Source organism: Tupaia chinensis, unplaced genomic scaffold (genome assembly GCF_000334495.1).
Source record: "Tupaia chinensis unplaced genomic scaffold, TupChi_1.0 Scaffold000238_1, whole genome shotgun sequence".
NCBI classification, from domain to species: domain Eukaryota; kingdom Metazoa; phylum Chordata; class Mammalia; order Scandentia; family Tupaiidae; genus Tupaia; species Tupaia belangeri.
This window is the reverse complement of record NW_006159716.1, coordinates 1,366,791-1,377,354: the sequence shown is the minus strand read 5'-3', so window position 1 is coordinate 1,377,354 and position 10,564 is coordinate 1,366,791. Positions and strand designations below refer to the sequence as shown.

General features: G+C 42.3%; 1 protein-coding gene across 1 annotated transcript in view; it reads left to right on the top strand.

Annotated features, from left to right (window-relative positions):
• Nucleotides 1-10,564, top strand: part of UBR2 (ubiquitin protein ligase E3 component n-recognin 2) — a 164,017-nt gene that overhangs the window by 130,963 nt on the left and 22,490 nt on the right. The window contains 5 exon segments of the mRNA XM_006148563.3: nucleotides 1,265-1,343; nucleotides 2,700-2,848; nucleotides 3,787-3,842; nucleotides 8,942-9,038; nucleotides 9,506-9,573. Coding sequence (XP_006148625.1) covers nucleotides 1,265-1,343; nucleotides 2,700-2,848; nucleotides 3,787-3,842; nucleotides 8,942-9,038; nucleotides 9,506-9,573 — 449 coding nt within the window.

Sequence of the window (10,564 nt, the reverse complement as noted above, 5' to 3'; positions counted from 1 at the left end):
TGGACCCCTATTCTGATATTTTTACCACAACAAATTTTTTCCTAGCCTTATTTTTTTTTCCAATATTTGAAGTATATTTAAAATATTAAACCTATGATCATTTAAGGAATATTTTTTTATTTTTCACTAAGCAAAATAATGAAATTACTAAATGTTCTCTTTACTCTTTCCTAGCAGGTTAAAATTTTCAGACCAACCAAATCTGACTCAGTGGATTAGAACAATATCTCAGCAAATAAAAGCATTGCAGGCTCTTAGGAAAGGAGAAAGCAACAGTAAGTTCTGCTAACCTGTTTCCATTGTCCCTTGAAGTGTAAGATCATTAGAAAATGTGTTTTCATAACAAATTGTTTTAAAGTATTTGAAAGCGAAGCCTTCTGTTTAAAAATTTGACTCATTCTAATTCTTTACTAAAAAAAATTTTAATTTAATTTCACTTTGCAGCATTACTTCTTATTCCTTGAAAACACACCAGTTCATATGACACCTCTGAGTTCTTCTCACTTATTTCCTCATTTCAAGAAGAGCTACTGGGGGGAACCAGCAGTTAGCGTAATGGCTATGTCACTAGATTCCCACATAGTCGACCGTGGTTCACGTCCCGGACCCGGTGGCTTAGAACTCACACCAGGCTCGTGTGCGTGCGTGCCCAAGATCCCAAGAGGAGAAGGGAGGAGAAGGGATTGCGGCGTGACCATCCCCCCCCTGGGGATGGTCTCGCTTTATGTCTCTCTGTCTGGCAAGCGCACGAGCCCTATAGTAAAAACCTCTCAAAAAAAAAAAAAAGAAGAGCTGCTGGGGGGCAGGGGTAACAACCACGTGTAGAAGAGCTCGCTTCAGTTCTCGCGGGCTCGCTTCATCGTTGGCATTGCTGAGTGCAGACATAGGTCGGCGTTACCGTCGCAGTGATAACTGTGGTCTGCGTGCCATGGACCACACGCTGCCCTCACGGCCTGTGGAGCACAGTAGCAGCAGGATTTATATCCTAGGTGGTATTTCTTTGTTTGTTTGTTTTATAAAAACAAAAAGCATACTTTTCTTTTTGTTCCAGAGACCAAACTGAGGGAAGACGTAGGTAACTGAAGAAAGTGCCTTGGTCAGCCAGAGCTGTAGTATATTTTATGCTTTACCTGGATGTTATGCCAGTTTTTACTCAAGGGAATTTTATTTTCTGGTTTTCTTTTTTATTTTTTTACCTACATGACTAAAATTTATAGAAATACTGTGCCTGTCCCATAATGGTGTAAAATACCTGTTTCTGTAGATACTGCCCCTTTGAAGAATTCAGAAAATATGGATGAATTACAGCTCCCTGAAGGATTCAAGCCTGATTTTCGTCCTAAGTGAGTGTATTGTTTTATTCTTTTTAAATGTCCATTTGAAATAAAAAATTGTGCCAGTGGTTAATAGAAATATGATTCGGCAAGCTAGGAGCAGAGTGTTAAAGGACACTGGTGCTGAGTTCTGAGGCTGAAGCATGACTTGATGGTATTTACCGCAGTGTGTTAAAAAGAAATTTAGGACCATGTGGTGTGTGTACCTCTCACCAGCCTCTCCTGCTCTGCATTGCTGACCCTCCATAACCCTTTACTCGGTATCTGTGACCACCTTACATCCGTACATCTGCACCCAGATGCTCAGTTTTCTGGCCAAATCCTATGCTTCCTCCTACTTTCTTATTTCTGTCTATGGCCCCAGTAATCACGATCAAAACTAGAATGTTTGCAACCTAGTTTTACCCTGTGCCCAGTTAGTAGCAAGCATAACATAGCTCTGGAGCCAACCTGCTTGGTTCATTCATAGCACCATCGCTTATTAGCTGTGCACTGTGAGCAAATTGCTTGACCTCTCTGTTCCTCCATTCCCTTATCTACATGTGAGGATAAATCAGAGGTCCTATTAAGATAAAGTAACATAATGCATGTGAAGCCACCTAGAAGCTCTGTCTGGCATGTAACTCAGAAACAGGACTAGAAGGCCCAAATAGTTTTTGAAAAAAAAAAAAAAACAGGCCTCTGCCTCCCACACCTCCCACTACACCCCAGTCCTGTCATTTTATCTGTCTCTTCGAGCAGCTACTTCCATATTTCTAAAAAAACAGAAGCTTTCTGTTGACTGGTAATCATTTCAGTTTTGGGTTAAGCCACTTGTCAGGTTGTACATTATAGTAACTGTATTCTATTTCTAACAATTTTGTCTGTCCTATGGTTAGTAACTGCCTTGTCTTTTCCATGTACTTGGTTTTCTGTGTCCTCATTTTTCCCTGCGTGGCACTATAGACCTGTCACATCACAGCAATAGTTTTCTCAGGGTCCAAAGCTATCACATGGCCTGTCTTTGTCGGACGTGCTTGGAGACCCCAGTGTCTGGGCAGGGCAGCGTCTCTGAGAAAGCGCATCTCTGTGGCACTGGGCACGCACTGTTGGGATGGGGAAGAGGGTTAAAGGTTCCTCTGTTCAGTGTGTTCACTTTCGCCCAAGACCCTGTGTTCAGCCCTGTGTCTCGCCATCGTTAACTTAAAGAGCCTACCCTTTGAGGCAGGGATAGTTCACAGATCTTTAAATACCCTTGGTAAACAGCTGTCTTTGAATAAGGCCAAGTAGCTGGATTCTACTATAGCCGCAAGCTGTGAAGAAACGGAATCATTTGCTTGATGTGTGCACATTGTTTGGAGCTAATGCTGTGCATGTTCACTTCAGGAACCCTTATTCTGAGAGCATAAAAGAAATGCTAACAACATTTGGAACTGCGACCTACAAGGTGGGGCTAAAGGTTCATCCCAATGAGGAGGACCCCCGTGTGCCCATCATGTGCTGGGGCAGCTGTGCATACACCATCCAAAGCATAGGTAAGAGTTTGGCAGTTACATTTCTCTCCAGGTCACAAGCATACCTCAAGAGGGATTATGTGTAGATTCCTGGTTTTTTGTTTGTTTGTTTTTAAGATTTATGTGTGGGGCACATACACTTGCCAGAGGGAGACAGTGAGAGGGAATTAACCCTGTCGGGGGGTGGCCATGCCACAGTCCCTTCTTGTTTCTCCTCCTTGGATGTTGGACGTGCACACACACACACCCCACATGCCGGCGTGATTTTCAAGCCACTGATCTGGGACTTGAACTATGATCAGCCATGTGGGAATCTAGCACATTAAACACCACGACACCTGCTGGCCCCTGGAATTCTGTTTTTAAAGTGGGCAAAAATTTCAAGAAATAACAAAAAAAACTTAGAAGCAGGAAATGTAATATACTGATAAAATAGTTGATTGACAGTTTGTAAATCAGCCACAGCAACAGAGAAGTCGGTGGTGCTTATAGCATCTTGTCAGTTAAGAGCATGTGTTCATTTTTTTTTTTTTTTGAGAGAGATTTTCACTATAAGGGCGCGTGCGCTCGCCAGACAGACAGAGACATTAGAGACAGAAAGCGAGAAATCACCCACCTCCCGGGGGGATGGTCACGCCGCAATCCCTTCTCCTCCATTTTCCTCTCGGGATCTTGGGCACACACGCACACGTGCCCGGCATGAGTTTTAAGCCACCGGGTCCGGGACGCGAACCGTGGTCGACTACGTGAGAGTCCAGCGACATAGCCATTACGCTAACTGCTGGTTCCCAGCATGTGTTCATTTTCACTTCTCATTCAGTGTTCGTTCTTGTGAAATGGTTCCAAAGCGTAACAGTCTTGTGGTTCTCTACAGAAAGGATCAGTATTTTCACTTTTTTTAATCGGGGTAAAAAATGCATAATCTTAAAGTTATCATCTTAACCGTTTTTAACTGGCAGAAAGAATTTTGAGTGAAGAAGACAAGCCATTGTTTGGTCCTTTGCCTTGCAGACTGGTAAGTTTACTTAATTCATGAAAGGGTAAAATATGAGGGAGTTTGCTCATTTTACTCTTACAAACCTAATATAATTATTTAACCTTGTGTCCACTCCTTCACGTACATTCATTTTTTTGTAAGACTATTGAAGCAATAGTGTTGGTGTTTTAATTTTTCTTATTTTTTTTAGATTTTTGCCATAGGGCACATATGCTTGGTAGGAAGAGACAGGATGTCCATGCCACAATCCTTTTCTCCATTCTCCTCTCAGGATTTTGGGCATGCACACACATGTACCCAGCATGATTTTTAAGCCACCAGGTCTGAGACTTGAACCACAGAAGCAGCCATGTGGGATCCAGCACCTTAATCACCATGCCACCTGCTGGCCCCTTCATTTTTCCTTTAAAATACTTCAGGAAATAACGTGCCTCTTTTCATTGAGAGCTTATAGAGTTTTACATCTGGGTTAAGCTCTTGAAAAGATCGGGGAAGCGAAAAACAGAGTGCTCATTCTTGAATTTTCACTGCCATGTTGGAAATACAAGCCAGAACATACCTTCTACTACATCTGACTAACTTTTATAAGCAATTTGTCAGTAAGTGCAGATTAAGGTCAGAGGACATTTAATGCCTAAGAAAATGAGAAAGGAGTAACAGTCAAATCTTGCTAATTTTGCTCTAGCCAGTATCTGAGTGTCTTTTACCATCTGCTCTTCAAGTTTATAATTATAAAAGTACCTTTGTCAGCAAAATCTTTTAACTTTATTCATCTACAATAACCCAGGGAGTATTTTTTAAATGCTTAGGCCCAGGGCCGGAAGGTGATGTGGAGGTTAAGGGCCCTGGCCGATGGCAGTTCAAGTCCTGGACTTGGTGGCTTATTTTCTCACTTTCTCTCTCCCTCTCTGGTCAAATTAAAATAAATAAATAAAGTTAAATAAAATAATTATTTAAAAAAAAAAAATTTGAGACCAACTGGTGGTGTGGTGGTTAAGGCTCCAGACACTCCCACACTCTTGACCATGGCTCGAGTCCCTGACCTGGGGGCTTGCTTTCTCAGTCCCTCTCTCTTTCTCTCTGGTCAAGTTAAAATGGTCTGAATAAATAAAATTGAATAAACCATTCTTTTTTTTTTTTTTAAAAAAAAAAAAAAGAAAAAGAAAGCATAGACCCTACCACAGGTGAAACACTGGTAAAATGCTTTCTAAAAGCTCCCTGGGAGTCGGGATTGAGAACCACTGATGTTATAACCTAGCCAAGAAACAAACAGTGCATCAGATCAACTAGTTAATTTTCTGGCTTTTATTTTCATAACAAAATACCTACACTCTGAGGATCCCATTTTTTATTATTTCGGAATGCATTCTGCCTAGGTTCTCAGCTGATGGTTTGCATTAAAGCCCTCTCTGGAGCTTTTTTAAAATATGGGTAGCTGGGCCCCTTTGGAATCACCAAAGTGGAATTTATTTATTTATTTTTATTTGCCATATGGTATGTGCACTCACCAGAAAGAGGAAAAGTGAGAAATCATCCCCCCACCCCCCAGGGGATGGCCATGCCACACTCCCTTCTCCATTCTCCTCTCAGGATTTTGGGCATATACACACACATGCCTGACACGTTTTTCCAGGCCACCAATTCAGGACTCAAACTGGAGTTGACCTTATGGGATCTAGTGAACCACTATGCCGCCTGCTGGCCCCACCAAATTGGGATTTCTAAGAGTAGGACCTGATGTTAAAATGGGTCTGAACTGTATATTTATAGTAAATCTATAGACAATTCACATGAGTTCTGACCATAATAGGATATGTAACTGTCAGATCATCATTTACTATATTTTTCCATACAGTACGTAATAATTATTTAGCGTGTTATTGAAAAAGCAATCATAGATGTATAGGTTAGAGTTTATTGTGGCTAAGTTTTAATGCATGTTAAACTAACCTTGCATTTCTGAAATAATCTCAACTTGGTCGTGTATATATTCTCAGTTTTATATTTATGTTCATAAGAGAGATTGGCCTATTACATGTCTTTCTTGTAATTTGGGGGTATCAAAATTATGCTGGTCTGAAATACTGTCTATTCTTTAAATATTTTCATTTAATTTTTTAAAGTATATAGCTATTAGAGGTGAACTACTTCTGTTTTACTGACATCCACTCTTCAAACTTACGGACATCTCCATCCACTTTACGTCCTGGGATGCCAGGATCCCGTTATCTTGACTCCGCCCCCTCTCCTTCAAGGACCCTTCTCTTTACCGCTGTGTCCTGGACTTCCTCTGGACCAGCATGTTCACTCGTCCCTCCTCTGCTGCCCTCAGGGTTCCCTTCCTCTGTCCAGCTCCCTTGCCTTTCCTTCCCTTTCTCGATCAAGCCACTTTAAAGCATATTTCATTTTATAATACATACAGTGACAAGTGTTTAATTACAGATTTTAAAATATAGCGACTGCAGTTTTTAATTTTATTCTGTATTGTCCCAAAGAGAAAGTGTGTATGTGTGTAATTTTATACACAGCAAAACTTTTTTTTTTTTTTTTGGTAGATAGCACATGCACTCATCAAAGAGAGACAAAGAAAGGAATAGAAGGCAAATCTTGCTAATTTTGAAAAAGGAAAAGTACCCCCTTAGGGATGGGCTCACTGCAGTCCCTTCTCTATTTCTCCCTCCTTTCAGGATTTTGGGTGCATATAAACATGCACCCAACATGATTCTCAAGTTGCCCGGTCTGAGACTCAGACCTTGCAGTCAGCCATGTGGGATCTGGCTGCTTTGCTGGGAGCAAGCCTCACAGCAAAACTTGTGTAAAGAATAACGTATACCCTGGCTTCATGTTTTTGCTATTTACATTTCAGTTCCCTTTATACAGTTTCTACTCCTAATACTCTTTTACTTTTTGGAAACAGCTCTTGGCAAGTTCACCAAATGATAAGCCTCCTTATCATTTTGAGTGGGCATCTTTCAACCCTTACCTTATCTGGAATCTCTGTATACTGAATTCTGTTAACTGCTTCCATTAAAACTTATTTTGTCTCTTGATTTCTGTGACACTCCGGGCATTCTTCCTTCCTCTTTGGTTTCTCCTTCTCAGTCTGCTCTCTCGTCTTCATCCTGTACTTGTTACTTTAAACCCCAGAGTTCTGCCTAGGACCCTCAGTCATCTGATACTCTTGCCTGGCCAGCCCCACCTGGCCTCCGGTTTCAGTTATACCCACATGGCTCCCGTCTGTGTCTCCAACCCAGACTTTTATCACAGGTGCAGGTCTGTTGTCGTATTGCCTGCTTTTTTTTTTTTATTATTATTTTAAACCAGGATCTTCTAAAGGTACCTAAAATACAGCCAATGAAGTTAATTCTTCCTGTATTCTCTGACTCAGTTAATGGTGCCACTGTCCATGTAGGTGACCGAGCCAGGACATCAAAGTCCTCTTGGGTGCATCATCTGGCTGGACATTCATTTCCAGGTGGCCAGCAGTCTGCTGGATTCCCCTGCTGCATATTTGTCCTGTCCTTCCCATTCCTACTTCTACTTACTTAGATTAGCCCCGTATCATTTCTCGCCCCGATTATTAGAGTAGTCTTCATCCTGGATTTTACCCACCTCGAGCACAGTATCAGCGCCGTTCTTCCAAAAACCATTCCTGACCATACTCTACATTTTCAAATGTCTTCATCTGTTTCTCCATCGTCACCTCCTGCCAGTCCCTGGCCCAGACTTGTAGACTCACTGCCAAATCCTACATGCGAGTTCCCAGGTCTTTATGTTCTCCATTCCATCTGCCTCAAGCGCTCTAAACAACCCCCGACTCTTTTTGAGAAGTTTTTGCTATAGGGCACGTGCTCTCGCCAGACAGACAGAGAGAGACAGAGAGACAGAAAGTGAGAAATCACCCCCCAGGGGGGATGGCCACGCCACAATCCCTTCTCCTCCATTCTCCTCTCAGGATCTTGGGCACGCACACACACGCGCCCGGCAAGAGTTCTAAGCCACCGGGTCCGGGACATGAACTACGGTCAACTACGTGGGAGTCCAGTGACATAGCCATTACGCTAACTGCTGGTCCCACCCCCGACTCTTTTAACACACTCTTTAAGCTTTGCTTTCCCTGAGAGACTTCTCTGAGCCACTTACTGTAAGTTAGACATCATTTGTCCATGGTACCTCTCCTTTCAATTGTCTCCTGCATCCTTTTCTTCCTCTTCCTGCCTGCATCCCTCTTTGAGACCAGGAGAAAGGAGAATGAGTTTTCATTTTGAGATTTTCAAATCCAAGGTCTAGTGTTTGGTAGGTCCTCCATAGTACTGAACCAAAAGAAGAGAACATTTGCAAAGTAGAGAGTAAGCAGAAAGAAAAATTTATCAACCTTCCACCCATCCATCTTTTCCATTAGCATAGTTATACCTGATTATAGTGTATTCACTTATAGTTTTGTTCCTTATGCACTAGTTGCTTTGACAATTTTCCTACTACTGCTACTTAGTCCTCGCAATTTTTTTTAAAGAATTACTTAATTTTATTTATTCATTCATTTATTTTAATTTGACTAGAGATAGAAGGGAGAGAGAGAGAAAGTAAGAAAGCGAGCCACCAGGTCCAGAATTCGAACTGTGGTTGGCCACGTGGGAGTGTCTAGCGCCTTAACCACCATGTCACCTGCTGATTCCCATTCCTCCCAACATTTCTTTATGGCTTTAAAATACCTAATTTGTGCTTCCATCATCTTGCATAGTTTTTCCCAGTATTTGGAATCTCCCCTGCATTTCAGAATATCTCTTTAACAGGTACAGCCTCAGCTTCTTGTGAATGTCTGCTGCTTACTGTCTGTCTGGATGTGTGTATTCTTGGTGAGCCAGCATTGTGGTAAATAGGAGATAACTTTTGTCTCTTTTGCATACAATTAGATATTTCCCATTCCTTTCATTCTTTGTCAGGCATATGTCATTAAAGATGCCATGTGTTCAGTTCTACACCATTCAAAGAGAATTCACTGTGTTTCCAGCTGTGCTTTGAACTAGGATCTGTGCGGTTCCTGAAAGAAGAGAACTGCTCGTATGTTGCCTTCTTGGTTTGTTAACTGCATCCATCAATTCTGCGGTTTGTTTCAGGATGACTGTCTTAGGTCACTAACAAGATTTGCAGCAGCACATTGGACGGTAGCATCGCTCTCAGTGGTGCAAGGACACTTCAGTAAACTTTTCGCATGTGAGTATTAATACAAGGGCACTTCAGAAAGTTCATGGGTGAGGCCGGCAGGTGACATGGAGGTTAAGGGTGCTAGACGTCCACATGGCCGACCGTGGTTCGAGTCCTGGACCTGGTGGCTTGCTTTCTCACTTTCCACCCCCTCTGTGTGTGCGTGTGCGTGTGTGTGCGCGTGTGTGTGTGTGTGGAAATAATAAAAGAATAATAATAATAAATAAAGTTAAATAAAATATTTTTTTTAAGTTCATGGGAAATGGAATCAAAGTATGTTCCATCTTGTGAAATTTTTAGTGTCGTATCTTATCTCAGTTACAAGTAAAATATTTGATAATACTGTTTTTCTTATATAGAAGCTGTAGCTTATAAATTCATATATATCTTGCAAAAAGGTAACTATAAGCTAGATTATTGCATTTTAATTCATATTGGCATGAAATATGCTGATGTATTTTTCTTTAAATCTTTAGCACTGGTGCCTAATGACAGCCATGAAGACCTTCCATGTATATTAGATATTGACATGTTTCATTTATTGGTGGGTATTTCTCAGTTTGTTTGAAATTGTCTTTATCATACTATATAACTTTCCCTTAGGTTTGGCGATGGGTGTAGAAGCACATAGGAGAAATTACATGTGATAATAATATATCTCACCACTTCTGAGTATAGTTATTTTATGAGGAGCCTCACAAGGAAAATATGAACTTTGTTATAAGACCAACTTGGATAGCTAGACATCCTCCCTTTCGTATTTTGCTTTGTGACAGAGGTCAGTAATTTAACCTTTCTGTGCTTTTAACCTATAAACAGGTCAAAGTAACCATCGATGTAAGGCATTCTGGTGGCCCAAAGGATGCTTTGGTCATTTTAGAACACATGAGCAGTTACACCCCCGTGGTGACACCACACTATGTGGGGACAGGCAGCCCTTTCTGTGTTGCAGGGAAAGGTACATCTTCTGAGCAAGTGTCCCCTGTCAGGACACACAGCTGCCAGGCAGTGGGTGACCAAGCATCAGCCCGACCCGAGCTGGCCCTATACAGGATTCAGAGTTAACTGTCACACACCGCACCCAAGTGCTTACCCCTCGTCTCTGCACCTCAGCGTCTGTGCCTTGAAGTGGGGTAGTACCTGCCTCCCATGACTGTCAGGACTCATGGGTTAGCCCATGTGAGAGGGTTAGAGCAGCATATCCCTGATAAAGGCCAGCTGTTGTCACTGCCAGTGCCACTGCTAAAACCACCACCACCAGCACCGCCTTACGGGCAGCAGGCGGCTGGCAGGAGGCCGGCTTTTACCACGTACCTGCCTGCCTTCACGTATGTTCAGAGCTAGTCTCTGTGTCCCTGCCGTTCAAGAATTTAACATGTATTGGGAACCAGCAGTTAGCGTAATGGCTATGTCGCTGGACTCCCACGTAGTCGACCACGGTTCGCATCCCAGGCCCAGTGGCTTAAAATTCACGCCTGGTGTGTGTGCGTGCGTGCCCAAGATCCCGAGAGGAGAATGGAGGAGAAGGGATTGCG